We start from the raw sequence: 19,739 nt of genomic DNA on the forward strand, positions 1-19,739 counted from the left end.
TTAAATGTTTCACTTTCGTAAGAAATTGAATGAATAAACTTCAGAATAAAATCTTCGATTAATATCTGCTGTATCCATATAATAACCTTTGTGTTATAGAGTCACTCTAACTATGTTTTAGTCCCTAGCACCAGAGGTTGTTGGGTTACTATTCATAATTCTTCTTGTTTAATTCCTGGGAATTGTATGCTACCATAGGCAATGTCCTTGAACATGATATGCACTCATTAAAATTTTGTTAACACTAGAAAGAGAGATGGGGGAATTGAAATAAATTATAATGTTAAATAACAAATCCATATATGTAATATTTATAAACCTAAATATAATGTTGATATTATAAATTGACATATTATAAATTACATATTTTGTTGTACATATTTATATCATATATAGGTGTGATATGCAATAAAACTGTAGACTATTGTGGGAAATTTTTCAAATAAGTTTGAGAGATTATAATTTAATTGTACCTTATTCAATTTGAAATGTTGGGTTTGAGGCCACTTTGAAAGAAGGACCAACAATTGAGCATCACAAATATAAATTTGTATATTCACCTATTTATTTCAATATGTAATTCATGACATAGAATTTATTATAAATATATTTCCCTGCCTCTATACACTCACTACCACTACCACTTACCACCACCAACGAAAGCCTCTACAATTTGGTAACCTAAGGCACACTTCATAAAGGGAAATTTTAACGTAGAAATGTAAGTCAATGAGTCAAATTTCCACTTAGATTGAAATGCTTATGTTTTCTATTTTTTTAAAAGTACAAGTTGAGTGTCTTTAGAAATGGCATAATGCAGCATGATGGCAGTTTATCTGAATTAATGCTACTTCCAAAGCTACCTAACTCAAAGTCAGGGAAAAGCAGATATTCATAAGAATCTGACTCAAAGCAAAGCATTTCATCTTCTGTCCAACATTGCAGCTGCTATCAAAAAAAGTGTATCATATACATAACCTCTGCCAGGAATGTCTAATTTGTTAAACAAAAGAAATAATTCTTATACAGCAAAGAGTTTCCAGAAATCTGTGGTCTTTTAATTGAAGACACGATTAATAGAACACAAGTTGTTTTGCAATACCCTGCATAAGAATATGACTGAGGTTTGCTGAAAGCCACTTAAACAAAATAAACGACATATACATTTAATAGAAGCTCACTGCTGCTAACACACAATGAAACCCTCATGGATACAAAGCAGTTTTATACTTTTAAATAGCCTCTTAGTACCAGCAAGCACAACAAACAATAGACTTTAAAAAATATTTTGACCGAGTCAGGAGCAGGATTTTATTTCTTTGTTTTTAAAACAGCATTCTGTCATTTCAGAAATATACTGCAAAAAGGAATTGCTTAACAGGGGTACTGACAATTACTAATTTGCTTATCAGGGGTACTTACAATTACTAATTTTCTTTCTTTTTTTTGAGACGAGTCTCACTCTGCCACCCAGGCTGGAGTGCAGTGGTGCAATCTCAGCTCACTGCAACCTCCGCCTCCTGGGTTCAAGCGATTCTCCTGCCTTAGCCTCCTGAGTAGCTGGGATTACAGGCACGTGTCACCACCCCCAGCTAATTTTTGTATTTTTAGTAGAGACAGGGTTTCACCATGTTGGTCAGGCTGGTCTCGAACTCCTGACCTTGTGATCTGCCTGCCTCGGCCTCCCAAAGTGCTGGGATTACAGGCAAGAGCCACCGCGCCTGGTCCAATTACTGATTTTCTAATGTCAAGAATAACTTCATTATTAGCTGTTTACAATTTACCAAGGTTCAAACTACCTTTTTCTCCTTCGTTCTTAAACCTGTGCCACTGAGATATAGGTCCCAAAATGACGTTCTTATGTTTTAAAATACAAATCTATAGCAAAAACATTTCATTTTAAAAGATACTATCTTTTTATTATGGGACCTTAGTTAGTACTACATATAAAACAATCTTTTGAGAAGGTATATGTCCTAGCAACAAACATCAGACACACAGACCATATATTCACACTGGAGATGAAAAGGGCACTGTTAAATTATACAGGAAATCACTAGAACATAAAACAATAACTATAGAGTTACATTGTCCTCTAAAGGGGCAAGTAATTCAGTGGCTCTCTCTTTAAAACCTCTACTGCATTCCTCTTGCCATATGTATTGGATCCCACGTTGGTAGATGAGAGAATGGCACCAAAGTTGTTGCTGGAACGAACTAAAAAATTTGCCAGGCGCTGCGTTGCACATGTGGCAGTGTTGCATTTCCGCTTTTCCACCTGATGACTGGTAACATGGAACAAATGTGAAAAGTTAGAGCCTTAGAATTTTAGCTGGATCCAGCCATGTGACATCAAATATCTTGTATTGATGAAAACCAAAGAAACAATTTTCACATAAGTAACTCAGTGTTTTGGTTTGCAAACACCTAGATGGCTGAGATTTTTTTTTTGACATCTTGAAATAACAATTGAAAACCATATAACATCTTTCATTACAGTCAATGTTGCATTTCTCCGTTAAAAGTCTTCCTTTGGAAATTCAGAATATATTACATATAATCAAAATAACAGTGTCTTTGTCTTACATTTTTAAAAATCTTGAAGAATTTATTTTTAATATATAAAAAGAATTTAGAAGGTAAAATTTATATGTAATCTGAAATATGAAGAAATTTAAAAATAATTATTTCTACATCTTTCCAATAAGAATAAAGCAGCATTACTTAGTCTTTAAGTTCCTTGAGATAATTGAATCAGGAGTGTTATGCAAGAAATGTCATAAGGGAATTCTGCAATATGCAACACACGGATGAACCTTGAGGACATTAGGTTGAGTGAAAGAAGCTAGTCATAGAAAGATAAATACCACTTGGTTCCATGTATATGAAGTATTTAAAATAGTCAAATTCATGAGTTAAAGAGTGGAATGGTGGTTATCAGGGGCAAGGGAGAGGGGGAAATAGGGAGTTACTAACCATTGGGCGTACAGCTTCAGTCAAGCAAGATGACTAAGCTCTAGAGATCTGCTGCCCAACATTTTGCACATAATCCAGAATAATGTATTGCATGCTTAAAAATTAAAAGGGTAGATATCATGCTTTGTTCTTAAAACAATAAAATGAAATATAATAAAATAAAAAATAATGTCATAAAAAGTATGTCAAAAAAAGAGAATATCATAAAGTCTCCAAAAGAATCAAATCTATCACCTGTTCAGGTACTCTATTGCAATGTGAGAGTTTTATTACTTTTAGCATAAATACATTTTCCTGCTTGGATCTTATGCTTTCAAGAATTTTAATGATAAGACTAGGTTAAATGTTAAAACCAAAAGACTTTTTATGTCAATGGTATTAATATTCATCACATTTTTCTAGCCACCTGGAGGAAGTGCATAATAATACTTATAAACTCAGAAATCATAACCACACATTAAATAATGCATTTAATTTTAACTTATGTTTTTATTTAAGACATTTATTTGTATACCAGCTCTATTTTTTTGACAGCCTTTTGCTTCAATGTGCTTTTAAAACGATATCGGAAATGGATGCAGAATAATAACATTGCTTCCTCTTTGCTGATTATTAGGAAAGTTAGAGAAATGTTTTAGTTTTCAGCTCCATAGAAATCAAAATATTGGTGAAACTTAGGGTAAATGGAAAATGAAATAGTTATAGGGCTAAAAACTCAATGTCCAGGAGCCAGTGGATATGCATAATCTGGGACTCAAATGCAATGGATTTATCTCATTGTGTTTACCTTGTGTGGGGAGTATTTCATTATCTCTATCTGTAAGTAGAGATAGCCTAAGAGTAAATATTTAATAATCTTATGTGAAACTGTTTGTTTTTTTAATTTTACTCCCATATTTCTTCCTAAGTACAGAAAACTTCTTACAGCATTAGGTGAACTGGATACTTGTTAAATGTAAGTGTATGCTGACAAATGTTTGAACAAATTATCTGGGCAAAGAAAACCACTTTGGGATCTAATTATTTAACCTATATCAATCTCATTCACACTATCTGTTCAATTATTTATTTTTGAAGGTACCATAAATATGACCAATGTACATTTCAAAAGAGTGATTTATGCTTTAAGGATTGAACTAGTAATTTCATACATTTGCATTGAATTCTAAAATACTTACTTTTCTTGAAAAACAGTAAAAATTGGAATTTGGTCCAAACATCTCAAAAAAAGTAATAAAGGAAAATTATGGGTCAAATTGAGAAGGTTCAAAGGTAAATATCTGTTCCAAGATATGTTTAGCATATGACCGAAGCACAGTGTGAAATACTTTATATGCTAAATGCTGAGTGGTATTTTGATAATTGGTTGGAAGGTCAATAATATAATTTAAAATTGTTCTAAATAAAATGTTACCTTATTTGAGTTAGCTAGATGGGCCATCATTCTACTTAGAAGAAATAGTAAAAGCATTTATGTTTTTATCATATTTGTGAAATTGCTTTTCTAAAAAAGACTTTTCATCTAAATATACTGTTCAGTATATATAAGATTCTATCTAAAGCAATCTTTAGGATGGAAAAAGTTGTCTGAAATGGTTAATAAAAGGCATTACCTCCCTGGTTTCAGGCATTTTTTTCTCATTGACTACCTGGACAGGTAACATACGAGCTAGTAACAAACATTAAAGCTGTTGACCACTTACAGGCACATACACACATGGAAATTCTTGACTTTAAGAGAGTTTAAACAGAGATGACAATAAGCCAAAGTATAACTCTTAAATTGCCTCTCTTTTAAATTGTCTCTCCAGAGTTTTCAAAATGACTTTAAAGTGAGTCCCTGCTCTCAGCTCTTAACATTCATCTGTGGAAGTATGTGAGCTCCTGCAGGGAGATCCTAGTGATTGCATCTTGGCATCTATGTAATTATATTTTTAACTATCCTTTGATTACCTGCCAGGCAGATATTTACAAGGGAGTGTAAAAAAGTTGGTGGGAAAGTATGTGATCCTTTTATCCTATTTCATACATTTACAAATTGAAAAAATCTCAAATGAGATGATTAAATTTTGTGAGGAAAATGACATTGAATAATGTTAGTTTTATTTTTTAAAAAGAGTTTAAAATTTGACACATTTTCCACATAGATTTTCCTAGCTTTCTGTGAGATATGTAGAATAGTACATGATTTAACATCTCAGCATGACAAATCATACTCCCTTTAACAAATGTTCAAACATACTCATTTCAGGCAACGTATTAAAAAGCAATTTGAAGAATGTTTTACAAGATTTCTAATAATTCAAAGTTAAAGATTGTGAGACTAACATCAAAATAATTTTATAATAAGTAATATTATATTACATATTGCTCTATTTCTAAGTGAAGTTTCTCTCATAATAAACAAACATCTATAAAAACATAATGGTCTGGGTTCAGTGGCTCACTCTTATAATCCCAGAACTTTGGAAGACTGAGGCAGGAGGAAGGCTTGAGCCCAGGAGTTTGAAACCAGCCTGGGCAACATAGGGAGACCCTTTCCCTATAAAATAAAGATAAAACAATTAGCTGGGTATGGTGGCAGGTGCCTGTGGTCCCAGCTACTTGGGAGGCTGAGGTGGGAGGATCACCTGAGCCTAGAAGGTCAAGGCTACAGTGAGCCATGATTGTACCACTGTGCTCCAGCAGCCTGGGTGACAGAGACAGAGAGAGAGAGAGAGAGAGAGAGAGAGACCCTGTCTCAAAATGAAATAAAAAAAGAGAGGGTAAAAGTGCTTAGTAAATTTCTATATCTATTGAAAGAAAGTATCAAGATATAAACAGATATACTAGGAAATACTACTGATTTTCCTGTCATCATTCAGATATTCTGCTTATCAGAAACTTCATGTCATTTTAAAAGTTATTTTTATCCAAGAAAAAGCAAATAGAAAATTACAGTCAGTTCTGAGAAGAACACCCTGTAAACTAAATAAGCCTTGAAATGACAAAAAGCCTCTGATAATGATTCTTGCTATTTATTATACGTAGGTGCTGTAGAAATCTTTGCATATTGCTATGGGCTTCCAAGAAAAACTACCTCGAAGGAAAACAAAGACAAGATGACGATCATTCTAATGAGAAGAATTATAATATGACATGCACACTCTTTACAAAGGTAAACTTAATTCTCCTTGGTGTTAAAGAGTGTGTAAGTTCAGTCCCATAAGACTATATGGAGCAAAACTAATTTAGGCACAAACAAATCCTCACTATGTTATTTATGACTTATGCACATATTTGAACTTAATAACCCTTTAAATAAATTACAGTTTTAAAATCTCAGTTTGAAAATTTTAACTACTCTAAGAGTTTTACGTGACATAGTTGTTAGATGTCCTTAATTACCATTTAAATGACATGAAACCTTTCGTAATAAGACTTCCCAGGAAATCCTGACATACATGCTACCTACTGAAAGTAATTTTAAAAAGTATTAAGTTTATAGCAGCTTAGAAGTAATATGAAGAATAACTTTTTATAAATCTGTTTCACTCACAGAATAGCTAGCTAGCAATATAGAATAAATCCCCCAACAGCAAATGGCTTTTTAACTACTTCTTTTAGGTTTCATTTCTTAAAAACATTAATTTGCTCCTGATTATTTCTATACATTTTCATTTCCACAAGATGTAAAAGTTTTTAACATTTCCAGAGACATCTGAGGAAAACAAAAATCTAAGTAATATATACAAAAAGAATCCACTTGGTATAAAAATATATGCTTTAGTTAAGTTTCTCTGGTTTGTTTCAGTATCAGGTTAATATAGAAGAAATTACTACCTTTTGATTTTTTTCCTGCTTCATGTTCTGGCTTTGCCCCTCTAAGTTCCAAGAGTATATTTCTTGACAAAACTGGAATTATCCATTCCTGTCTGTCAGAAGTTCCATCAAAGATATTTATTTGCCACTGGTGTTATTCTTTAAAGAACACAGAATTCAAGGAACAATGGAATAGCTGAAGGTACTGTTCTTAAGCATGATATAGTCAGAAATCTAAGGCTGTAGTTATTTGACAGTATTTAATTCTAATTTTCTCACACTTTACAAAAGTTACAAAGAAACAGGATTTTAAAGTTACCAACCTTTCAATGGGTGTAGCTTTCAGATGGTTCAATGCAACAGAGAGCACAATGAGAAATACTTGCAGCTTCAGGATGCACATTGCTTCTCAAATTTTCTGCAAAGAATAATCCAGCACTGAAATCAAGAGATTTCTTACAGTTCTAATTGATGTAATTTTAAATTAGAGCTTAGTTTTTAAAAGAAACATCTTTTTAAAACATAATTTACAAGGATCAAAATTTTTATTGATACAGTCCCTTAATACTGTCCACTTTTCAAGTAATTTCGAGATTTTTACTTTCCCAATTTCCTTCTCTAAGCAATCTGAACATTTATATTGTAACACATTCTCCCTTTAGCCTCTCTTTGAAATAAACCATGAATTTAACACCAAGTGTGCATTTCTCTAAATAAATAAAACTTTCCCAGAAATAGGAAATTCTTTACCTTTTAATGTTTCAATGTCAGCAATATCAGCAAATGCTTCTGATAGAAAGAAAGCTTCAAGAAAAGAGTCCAAGCTTGTATCCACTGGAATATTTACCCCCTCATTTGCTAACTAGTAATCCAGCTCTTATAGACCCCTCACACCTTTCTCAGCTCTGACATCAGGCAGCTCAGAGAGCCTCTGTCATTAATTTCCATCCCTATAGATAGAAAGTACCTCACAGGCAGCAGAAGCAGATGGGCCATTATTACATTAACTCATCAGTAAATATTAACATAGCAAATACATAGTGTCCTTGTGCAGTTAATGGTGTGTCATACACAGCAGAAGTTTGAATTTGCCATCTTTGTAAGACATGAGTGAATTTCCAAGAATTAAGTGTATGTTATGATAAGGAACTGATAGAAAAGGGTAAGGATAACAACAAATGTGCATATATGCAAACAGAGAAATCACAGACTTTTGGTATATCTAAACCCAAGTGACCTCAATGGCTGAATCCCATGAAGCTTCAGGAATAAATGGAGATATAAGGGGAAGGTGTATAAAAAGGCATAAAAGAGAAATCAAAAGTCATTTACAATGAGGTGAGGGGAGATTTAAAAGCATGAGTAATGGAAGACCTACTCTGTGGTAGGGATTATTCTAGGTACCAGAGATATGACAGGGAACAAAACAAAATTAGAATGAACAACTGCTGCGTAACCAAATGAATAAAAAAATTCATTTTTCAGCACTTAGATAGAGATCCATAGGTATATGTAGTCAAGTAGTTTTTGGATGACCTTTTCCATTCATTCTTACACAGAAATTTTACAATTATTTTGAAAGAACAGATTTGTTTCCCGTTAGCTCCATGAGAACATTATGAATGGCTTAGCTCACACAGTACTTTGTAGTTTGTCTTTTAAAATGATTTGCTTTTTAAAATTTTCTCCAAATTGCTTTTTCTTTTTTTTGTATTTCTTTCTCTCTTTTTTTTTTTTTCTTTTTTTTTGAGATGGAGTTTCACTCTTTGTTGCCCAGGCTGGAGTGCAAGGGTGCGATCTCGGCTCACTGTAACCTGTGCCTCCCGGGTTCAAGTGATTCTCCTGCCTCAGCCTACAGAGTAGCTGGGATTACAGGCATGCATCACCATGTATGGCTAATTTTGTATTTTTAGTGGAGACGGGGATTCTCTATGTTGGTCAGGCTGGTCTCGAACTCCCGACCTCAGGTGATCCGCCCACTTCTGCCTCCCAAAGTGCTGGGATTACAGGCGTCAGCCACCGCACCCAGCCTCTTTTTTTGTATTTCTAAATTATATTTGGTATCTTAGTTATTAATAGAACAACTTAGTGTCATGTAAAGCAAATAAAAGAAATTTCAATTGTCAGTGAAAATGTGCATGCCTGTGTAATCTTAAAAAAATTGAAGTTCTCTAACTAGAAACATTAGTCATTGATTTCATATACTTCTTAAAAGCTTTGTAACATTGTTTGAAGGTGTTTGGTAGAGATTTCAGGAGGAAAGAAACTTGTTTAGAATCCTTGTTCTAATTATTCAATGATTCTACAATTTTAATATTTCTGTGAAATTTGCTGATATTCCAAAAGAAAAAAAAATCAAAAGAAATGGAAGGATAATGCATTTCCGTAAGAAGATAATGTACTTAACAAGGTGAATATGAGGTAGGAGGCAGGACTAGACTCCAGAGGCAGGGCTTGAACACCAGACCAAATTGAGAACTAGCTAAAACAGGGCCAATGGAAAGCAGCTTTCCATAAGACACGCCCCCTAGTGTGCCATGTCAGTTTACCATTGCTATAACAACACCCAGGAGTTACTGCCTCTTTCCAGGGCAATGACTGGATGACCCAAAAGTTACTACCACTTCCCTTGAAATTTCTGCATAAACCACCCCTTAATCTGCATGTAGTTAAAAGTGGGTATAAATATGACTGCAAAACCGCCGTAAGCTGCTACTCTCTGCATATGGGTTAGCCCTGCCCTGCAGAAGCAGTCACAGAGTTATAAATGCCAGAGCTGTAACACCGCCTCTTCAATAAAGCTGTTTTCTTCTACCTCCAACTTGCCCCTGAACTCTTTCATGAACAAAGCCAAGAACCCTTGAGGGCTAAGCCCCAGTTTGGGTCTCACCTGTTCTGCATTAAATACAGTGATGTAGAAAGCATACCAGGGCCAGTGACATTAAATAAAGTTCAACATCAAACATCTAGTTAATGCTGAATCCTGGACCAAAGCTTAGCTTTATGATTCATGGTCTAGTGTTCATTTAGACAAAAATACTTGCTTATTACCTACATTGTTATTTATTCTATTTTCATAACCTTTTTTTTTTTCTCTAAGATGTTAAGGGTGCCAAACATAACATTCAAAATGGATCCTCTCTTACCCTAATGTTATAAGGAAAATCTTCTATCGAAACACCGCACGTTCTCACTCATAGGTGGGAATTGAACAATGAGAACACATGGACACAGGAAGGGGAACATCACACACCAGGGCCTGTTGTGGGGTCGGGGGAGGGGGGAGGGATAGCATTAGGAGATATACCTAATGTTAAATGACGAGTTGATGGGTGCAGCACACCAACATGGCACATGTATATATATGTAACAAACCTGCACGTTGTGCACATGTACCCTAAAACTTAAAGTATAATAAAAAAAAAAGAAAAGGAAGACCTGGTATTTTATAAGGACTACCATATGTCAGGCACAGTCATAAAATTGATATGCGATATCCCACTTCATCTTTGCACCTCTTTGGTGGTTATTATTTGCCCTAATTTATAGATAATGAAAATGAGATTCAAAGAATATAAGTGACTTGCTTAAGGTTACAGAGCTACTCAGGAGCAGAATGAAAGACAAATTCTTATCTGTCTGATCCAGGATATTTGTTTTTTTGTTAAAAATGATCTATATTTTCATATTCTAAATTGCTAATTGCTTTCTCTAAGTTGTATATCTTGTTACAACACCTTGAATGATTTTGTTATAGCCAGATGTGACCTTATGCTGGTCTGTCTCATATAATGTTTAGTAAAATCAACATCTATCCCAATCTCAAATAGCTTCAGAGTTTACATGCTCCCTGTAGCACTAATGAAAGTGAAGGTATGTGGATATTTAGATTATCTTTACAAGGGCATAATCTCCTTTCTAAAGGACAAGCATCACTGTCACTTATCTTGGTATCCCCTCTAGCCTTGCTAAGTCAAAGTGTGAATGAGGTGCTGGCAGCTTTTGCATCACCTGGGAGCTTATTAGAAATGCAGAATCTCAGGCCCCGCCTTGGGTCCACTCTATCAAAATCTGCATTTCAAAAATGATCTTTCCTTAGCAATTGCATACACACTACAGTTGGAGAAAAACTGTCCCGCAACTTTAAAACATCAGTCTGGATGTGGAATAATATGTGATATCTCACTTCATCTTCACACCTCTACGGTGGTTATCATCTGCTCTAATTTATAGATAGTGAAACTGAGATTCAAAGAACATAAGTGACTTGCTTAAGGTGAAAGAGCTATTAAGTGTAGAGTGAAAGACAAATTCTCATCTGCCTGTCCCAGGATATTTGTGGAATGAATTAGAGGGTGGCAAGAGTAAAAACAGGAAATCTATTAGCAGATGATGTCAGTGAGATCATGAGGCCTTAGACCAGGGTGGTTGCTGAGGAGTTAGAGAAGTAAATGACTGCAAGTCATATTCATAATCATAACATGCTTTGACAATGACATGAATAAAGGGAAGAAATGAGAAGAGATTGAAGATAAACATGAGTGTCAGGTTAGGATATAATTCATAATATGTATTAATCTTCTTCCTATCACATTTTAAAAGTAAAAGATGTTTTATATATCATTTTAAAAATAATTTTTACATTTTATCAAATTTGTATGTGTTCAAATGGTATTAGAAGACTAATAATAAACACAATAGTTCCTTGCCTTAATTCTGCCCACCCATAAATTTTGCTCTCCACACAGTTTTAACTATTTTAGGTGTTTCTACATTTCTTTATTTTAGCTGTTTCTACATTTCAAAAATATTTACTTCTCTGGACACTGTTGATTTATTAAATTTACATTTTGTATGTTGATATCCCATATTAGAAGAAGAAGATTCAGCTCTCCTCACTTTTCTTCTCTACCACTATCGTAAAATAGTTTAATAAATTTTTTGAATTATATCAATATTAGGTGTACATCTTTTTTCTATTTACATTTTAAAGTGTTTCTTTTGGGAACTTTCAAATGTATATAAAATTAGAGCAATTATCAACAAATGATCTATCTTGCTCACTCTATATTCCTACCTACTTTCCTCCCACCTCCCACTGTATTATTTAAAACAAATCCTAGAGATCACATAATTTTAACTGTACATTTTTTAGTGCTATAAAAGATAAGGACATTTTATAGAACATAGCTATGAAACCATTATCCCATCTAAACATACAATTTATGGGAATTCCTTAATATAAATATTCATTCAGCATTCACGTTTTCCAGTTGTCTACAAAAAAAAATTTAACTGGTTTGTTGGATTCAGGATCTAAACAAGATTGCATTTGGTTGCTCTGTGTGACTCTTTAATTTACAATTTTCTGTCCGTTATTTTTCTCATTACTGATATTTAAAAAATGGGGGCATTTGTTGTGTAGAATTTCCCACATCCTGGATTTTGCTGATGGCATACGTGTGGTATCATTTAACACGTTCCTTTCTCATTTGCATTTCCTCTATACTTGTAGTTTGGTCTAGAGGCTTGATATGATTCGGCTTCCATTATTTTGGTAAGAATATGTCTCACGTGATGCTGTTTATTTCCTATTGCATTATATCAAGGGGTACATAATATCTTTTATGAGGTTAAAAATGATCAGTGGGTTCAGATAGCAGGCAAGTTGTTCATTCTGAGTTCTCTATCAGCCTTTCATTTACTGGTTTTAGCAATCTTTGCAGATAATTGCCAGAAATCCTTTTTATTAGGGGTTGAAAAATAGTGCTAGTCTAATTCTGTCATTCATTTGTCATTTATTAGTTGAAATTCTTCAATGAAAGAGAACATCTCTTGTTAACTATTTGATTACCTTGAGGTAGTTTTAAATGAAAGGCAAGATATATGATTTTTCTTTTTCATTTTTTTGAAATATACTTTATATGTATTTTGATTTCCTTTGTCTTTTTCATATTAAAATTATCCCATGTTGGATCAACAGGAATCCCTTCCAGTTGCCTTCTATGTCTTGTAGTCTCGGTACTTTGATAGCTTTATTAATTTCTGATGAATGGCGTGATTTTATAACAACCTAAATGCTGATTACTATTGAACTGAGTAATATGCTGTGAGTATTGTCCTTTCTTATTTAACCTTTCGTTTTTCTTCTAATTAACATTTGCCTCTTTTTCGATTGTTCAGTTTTAGGCTTGCAAATTGTCTCAGAGAATGATAAAATATGATATGACCACTCTTCATATGATAATATTTCCTTCTTATTTCCAACTTCCCCTCTCACTGCCCATTCTCATGGAAGTCTTTCTCCTATAGCCTCTGACCTTCTGCTTTTCTCCAAACTGATTGCTTTCCAGGATTGCTACGTAGTTGTTTTTATCCTTTTGCTTTCATATTGAGAAATACTCCCATCATTCTTCCATTTTAAAAATACTGTTCTAGTTTCCTTGATTTACGTCCTTATTTTGATGGAACATATACTGCAGTAGCTTCCTGAGAATGGACACATGAAAGACTGAGGCCTTTTGTTTCTGAGCATAGTTCTAAACACATTATTTTTATTCAGAATTATAAAGGCATTATTTCATTGTATTCTAACCACTAATGTGGCTAAAAGAAAAGCAGTTTTTGATTTTTTATATTTCATTGTTTAAAACCTCTCTGTAGAAGTCCTTAGGATCTTTTCTGTATTCCTGATATATTTAAATTCAGGCTGATATGCTTTGGTGTGGATCTTTTTTTATTGACTGAGCTGGAAACTCAGTGTATCTTTTAATATATAAATTTGTGTTATTTAGTTCTGAAAAGTACTTTTGAATTTTTTCTTGATATTTGTCTCCTCTCCATTTTCTCTGCTTTCCTCCCCCAAAACACTTTTATTAATCTTGTGTTTATTTATATATATTTTCACTATTTTTTAATCTCTTTAATTCTTTAACTTCTATGAAATTTCCTAAACTTAATCTACGAACTTTTCCATAAAAAAAAACTTCTACAATCATATTTTTAATTTTCAAGAGATCTTGCTTTCTGAATCTTCTTTTATAGCATCCTGCTTTTGTTTCATTGATGTAATATCCATCCTTATCTCTGAGGATGCTATTTACAGCTTTCTCTTTTCTGGTTTCTTTTCAAAATTCTCCTTCTGTTGTGGTCTTCATTTCCTTCAGATCCCTTTTGTTAAAAAATATCTTTTAATGTTTATATTTCTTTTTTATTTTTATTTTATTATTTTACTTAAAGTTCTAGGGTACATGTGCACAACGTGCAGGTTTGTTACATAGGAATACGTGCGCCATGTTGGTGTGCTGCACCCGTCAACTCGTCATTTACATTAGGTATATCTCCTAATGCTATCCCTCCCCCGCCCATCCCCCGGCAGGCCCGTGTGTGTGATGTTCCCCACCCTGTGTCCCTGTGTTCTCATTGTTCAATTCTCACCTATGAGTGAGAACATGCGGTGCTTGGTTTTTTGTCCTTGTGATACTTTGCCCAGAATGATGGTTTCCAGCTTCCTCCATGTCTCTATAAAGGATATGAACTCATCCTTTTTTATGGCTGCATAGGATTCCATGGTGTATATGTGCCACATTTTCTTAATCCAGTCTATCATTGATGGACATTTGGGTTGGTTCCAAGTCTTTGCTGTTGTGAATAGTGCTGCAATAAACATACGTATGCATGTGTCTTTATAGCAGCATGATTTATACTCCTTTGGGTATATGCCCAGTAATGGGATGGCTGGGTCAAATGGTATTTCTAGTTCTAGATACTTGAGGAATTGCCCCACTGTCTTCCACAATGGTTGAACTACTTTACAGTCCCACCAACAGTGTAAAAGTGTTCCTATTTCTCCACATCCTCTCCAGCACCTGTTGTTTCCTGACTTTTTAATGATCGCCAGTCTAACTGGCATGAGATGGTATCTCATTGTGGTTTTGATTTGCATTTCTCTGATGGCCAGTGATGATGAGCATTTTTTCATGTGTCTGTTGGCTGCATAAATGTCTTCTTTTGAGAAGTGTCTGTTCATATCCTTCACCCACTTTTTAATGGGGTTGTTTGTTTTTTTTCTTGTAAATTTGTTTACGTTCTTTGTAGATTCTGGATATTAGCCCTTTGTCACATTGGTAGATTGTAAAAATTTTCTCCCATTCTGTAGGTTGCCTGTTCACTCTGATGGTAGTTTCTTTTGATGTGCAGAAGCTCTTTAGTTCAATTAGTTCCCATTTGTCAATTTTGGCTTTTGTTGCCATTGCTTTTGGTGTTTTAGTCATAAAGTCCTTGCCAATGCCTATGTCCTGAATGGTATTGCCTAGGTTTTCTTCTAGGGTTTTTATGGTTTTAGGTATAACATTTAAGTCTTTAATCCCACTTGAACTGATTTTTGTATAAGGTATAAGGAAGGGATCCAGTTTCAGCTTTCTACATATGGCTAGCCAGGTTTCCCAGCACCGTTTATTAAATAGGGAATCCTTTCCCCATTTCTTGTTTTTGTCAGGTTTGTCAAAGATCAGATGGTTGTAGATGTGTGGTATTATTTCTGAGGGTTCTATTCTGTTCCATTGGTCTATATCTCTGTTTTGGTACTAGTACCATGCTGTTTTGGTTACTGTAGCCTTGTAGTATAGTTTGAAGTCAGGTAGTGTGATGCCTCCAGCTTTGTTCTTTTGGCTTAGGATCGTCTTGGCAATGAGAGCTCTTTTTGGGTTCCATGTGAACTTTAAAGTAGTTTTTTCCAATTCTGTGAAGAAAGTCATTGGTAGCTTGATGGGGATGGCATTGAATCTATAAATTACCTTGGGCAGTATGGCCATTTTCATGATATTGATTTTTCCTATCCATGAGCATGAAATGTTCTTCCATTTGTTTGTGTCCTGTTTTATTTTGCTGAGCAGTGGTTTGTAGTTCTCCTTGAAGAGGTCCTTCACATCCCTTGTAAGTTGGATTCCTAGGTATTTTATTCTCTTTGAAGCAACTGTGAATGGAGTTCACTCATGATTTGGCTCTCTGTTTGTCTGTTATTGGTGTATAGGAATGCTTGTGAATTTTGCACACTGAGTTTGTATCCTGAGATTTTGCTGAAGTTGCTTATCAGCTTAAGGAGATTTTGGGCTGAGACGATGGGGTTTTCTAAATATAAAATCATGTCCTCTGCAACAGGGACAATTTGACTTCCTCTTTACCTAATTGAATACCTTTTATTTCTTTCTCTTCCCTGATTGCCCTGGCCAGAACTTCCAACACTATGTTGAATAGGAGTGGTGAGAGAGGGCATCCCTATCTTGTGCCCGTTTTCAAAGGGAATGCTTCCAGTTTTTGCCCATTCAGTATGATATTGGCTGTGGGTTTGTCATAGATAGCTCTTATTATTTTGAAATATGTCCCATCAATACCTAATTTATTGAGAGTTTTTAGCATGAAGGGTTGTTGAATTTTGTCAGAGGCCTTTTCTGCATCTATTGAGATAATCATGTGGTTTTTGTCTTTGGCTCTGTTTATATGCTGCATTACATTTCTTGATTTGCATATATTGAAGCAGCCTTGCATCCCAGGGATGAAGCCCCCTTGATCATGGTGGATAAGCTTTTTGATGTGCTGCTGGATTCGGTTTGCCAGTATTTTACTGAGGATTTTTGCATCGATGTTCATCAGGGATATTGGTCTAAAATTCTCTTTTTTTGTTGTGTCTCTGCCAGGCTTTGGTATCAGGATGATGCTGGCCTCATAAAATGATGGAGGGAGGATTCCCTCTTTTTCTATTGATTGGAATAGTTTCAGAAGGAATGGTACCAGCTCCTCTTTTTACTTCTGGTAGAATTCGGCTGTGAATCCATCTGGTCCTGGACTTTTTTTGGTTGGTAGGCTATTAATTATTGCCTCAATTTCAGAACCTGTTATTGGTTTATTCAGGGATTCAACTTCTTCCTGGTTTAGTCTTGGGAGGGTGTATAAGTCCAGGAATTTATCCATTTCTTCTAGATTTTCTAGTTGATTTGCATAGAGGTGTTTATAGTGTTCTCTGATGGTAGTTTGTATTTCTGTGGGATCGATGGTGATATCCCCTTTATCATTTTTTATTGCTTCTGTTTGACTCTTCTCTCTTTTCTTCTTTATTAGTCTTGCTAGCAGTCTATCAATTTTGTTCATCTTTTCCAAAAACCAGCTCCTGGCTTAATTGATTTTTTGAAGGGTTTTTTTGTGTCTCTATCTACTTCACTTCTGCTCTGATTTTAGTTATTTCTTGCCTTCTGCTAGCTTTTGAATGTGTTTGCTCTTGCTTCTGTAGTTCTTTTAATTGTGATGTTAGGGTGTCAATTTAAGATCTCTCCTGCTTTCTCTTGTGGGCATTTAGTGCTATAAATTTCCATCTACACACTGCTTTAAATGTGTCCCAGAGATTCTGGTATGTTGTGTCTTTGTTCTCATTGGTTCCAAAGAACATCTTTATTTCTGCCTTCATTTCGTTATGTACCCAGTAGTCATTCAGGAGCAGGTTGTTCAGTTTCCATGTAGTTGAGCGGTTTTGAGTGAGTTTCTTAATCCTGAGTTCTAGTTTGACTGCACTGTGGTCTGAGAGACAGTTTGTTATAATTTCTGTTCTTTTACATTTGCTGAGTAGTGCTTTACTTCCAACTATGTGGTCCATTTTGGAATAAATGTGATGTGTTGCTGAGAAGAATGTATATTCTGTTGTTTTTGGGTGGAGAGTTCTGTACATGTCTATTAGGTCCGCTTGGTGCAGAGCTGAGTTTAATTCCTGGATATCCTTGTTAACTTTCTGTCTTGTCGATCTGTCTAATGTTCACAGTGGGGTGTTATTGTCTCCCATTATTATTGTGTGGGAGTCTAAGTCTCTTTGTAGGTCTCTAAAGACTTGCTTTATGAATCTGGGTGCTCCTGTATTGGATGCGTATATATTTAAGATAGGTAGCTCTTCTTGTTGAATTGATCCTGTTACCATTATGTAATGGCCTTGTCTCTTTTGATCTTCGTTGGTTTAAAGTCTGTTTTATCAGAGACTAGGATTGCAACCCCTGCCTTTTTTTGTTTTCCATTTGCTTGGTAGATCTTCCTCCATCCCTTTATTTTGAGCCTATGTGTGTCTCTGCATGTGAGATGGGTCTCCTGAATACCACACACTGATGTGTCTTGACTCTTTATCCGATCTGCCAGTCTGTGTCTTCTAATTGGAGCATTTAGCCCATTTACCTTTAAGGTTAATATTGTTATGTGTGAATTTGATCCTGTCATTATGATGTTAGCTAGTTATTTTGCTCATTAGTTGATGCAGTTTCCTCCTAGTATCAATGGTCTTTACAATTTGGCATGTTTTTGCAGTGGCTGGTACCGCTTGTTCCTTTCCATGTTTAGTGCTTCCTTAAGGAGCTCTTGTAAGTCAGGCATGGTGGTGACAAAATCTCTCAGCTTTTGTTTGTCTGTAAAGCATTTTATTTCTCCATCACATATGAAGCTTAGTTTGACTGGGTATGAAATTCTGGGTTGAAAATTCTTTTCTTTAAGAATGTTGAATGTTGGCCCCCACTCTCTACTGGCTTGTAGAGTTTCTCCCGAGAGAGCCGCTCGCTGTTAGTGTAATGGGCTTCCCTTTGTGGGTAACCTGACCTTTCTCTCTGGCTGCCCTTAACATTTTTTCCTTCATTTCAACTTTGGTGAATCTGACAATTATGTGTCTTGGAGTTTCTCTTCTCAAGGAGTATCTTTGTGGCATTCTCTGTATTTTCTGAATTTGAATGTTGGCCTGCCTCACTAGGTTGGGGAAGTTCTCCTGCATGATATCCTGAAGAGTGTTTTCCAACTTGGTTCCATTCTCCCCATCACTTTCAGGTACACCAATCAGACGTAGATTTGGTCTTTTCACATAGTCCCATATTTCTTGGAGGCTTTGTTCATTTCTTTTTACTCTTTTTTCTCTGAACTTCTCTTCTCCCTGCATTTCATTCATTTGATCTTCAATCACTGATACCCTTTCTTCCATTTGATCAAATCGGCTACTGAAGCTTGTACATGTGTCACGTAGTTCTTGTGCCATGGTTTTCAGCTCCATCAGGTCATTTAAGGACTTCTCTACACTGTCTATTCTCTACACTGCCATTTGTCTACTCTTTTTTCAAGGTTTTTAGCTTCTTTGTGATAGGTTCGAACATCCTCCTTTTGCTCGGAGAAGTTTGTTATTACCAATCTTCTGAAGCCTTCTTCTGTCAACTCGTCAAAGTCATTCTCTGTCCAGCTTTGTTCCATTACTGGCAAGGAGCTCTGATCCTTTGGAGGAGAAGAGGTGCGCTAATTTTTAGAATTTTCAGCTTTTCTGCTCTGGTTTCTCCCCATCTTTGTGGTTTTATCTACATTTCGTCTCTGATGATGGTGACCTACAGATGGGCTTTTGGTGCAGATGTCCTTTCTGTTAGTTTTCCTTCTAACAGTCAGGACCCTCAACTGCAGGTCTGTTGGAGTTTGCTGGAGGTCCGCTCCAGACCCTGTTTGCCTGGGTATCACCAGCGGAGGCTGAAGAACAGCTAATATTGCAGAACAGCAGATGTTGCTGTCTGATCCTTCCTCTGGAAGCTTTGTCTCAGAGGGGCACCCCCCTGTATGAGGTGTCTGTCGGCCCCTACTGGGAGGTGCCTCCCAGTTAGGCTACTCGGGGGTCAGGGACCCACTTGAGGAGGCAGTCTTTCCTTTCTCAGATCTCAAACTCCGTGCTGGGAGAACCACAACTCTCTTCAAAGCTGTCAGACAGGGACGTTTAAGTCTGCAGAAGTTTCTGCTGCCTTTTGTTCAGCTATGCCCTGCCCCTAGAGGTGGAGTCTACAGAGGCAGGCAGGCCTCCTTGAGCTGCGGTGGGCTTCACCGAGTTCGAGTTCCTAGCTGCTTTGTTTATCTTCTCAAGCCTCAGCAATGGTGGACGCCCCTCCCCCAGCCTTGCTGCTGCCTTGCAGTTCAAT

General features: G+C 35.7%; 2 protein-coding genes across 3 annotated transcripts in view; one reads left to right on the top strand and one right to left on the bottom strand.

The window, feature by feature from the left end:
• The window catches only part of SLCO1A2 (solute carrier organic anion transporter family member 1A2), a 135,580-nt gene that overhangs the window by 23,332 nt on the left and 92,509 nt on the right, over window positions 1-19,739 (top strand). The window lies entirely within an intron of this gene.
• Window positions 542-7,739, bottom strand: IAPP (islet amyloid polypeptide). The gene is made up of 3 exons (XM_003828899.4): window positions 7,528-7,739; window positions 7,101-7,195; window positions 542-2,285 (listed from the first exon to the last, which is right to left on the bottom strand). Exons 2-3 carry the CDS (start codon window positions 7,178-7,180, stop codon window positions 2,096-2,098), a joined length of 270 nt encoding a protein of 89 aa, XP_003828947.1. The 5' UTR covers window positions 7,181-7,195; window positions 7,528-7,739; the 3' UTR covers window positions 542-2,095.

Source organism: Pan paniscus, chromosome 10, assembly GCF_029289425.2.
Source record: "Pan paniscus chromosome 10, NHGRI_mPanPan1-v2.0_pri, whole genome shotgun sequence".
Classification (NCBI taxonomy): Eukaryota; Metazoa; Chordata; class Mammalia; order Primates; family Hominidae; genus Pan; species Pan paniscus.

Excerpts from the sequence above, each read along its gene's own strand:
- IAPP (XM_003828899.4), bottom strand. The coding sequence starts at position 7,180 with ATGTGCATCCTGAAGCTGCAAGTATTTCTCATTGTGCTCTCTGTTGCA. Across the intron at positions 2,286-7,100 it reads AAAGCTACACCCATTGAAAG|TCATCAGGTGGAAAAGCGGA; the intron begins GTTGGTAACTTT and ends CCATGTTACCAG.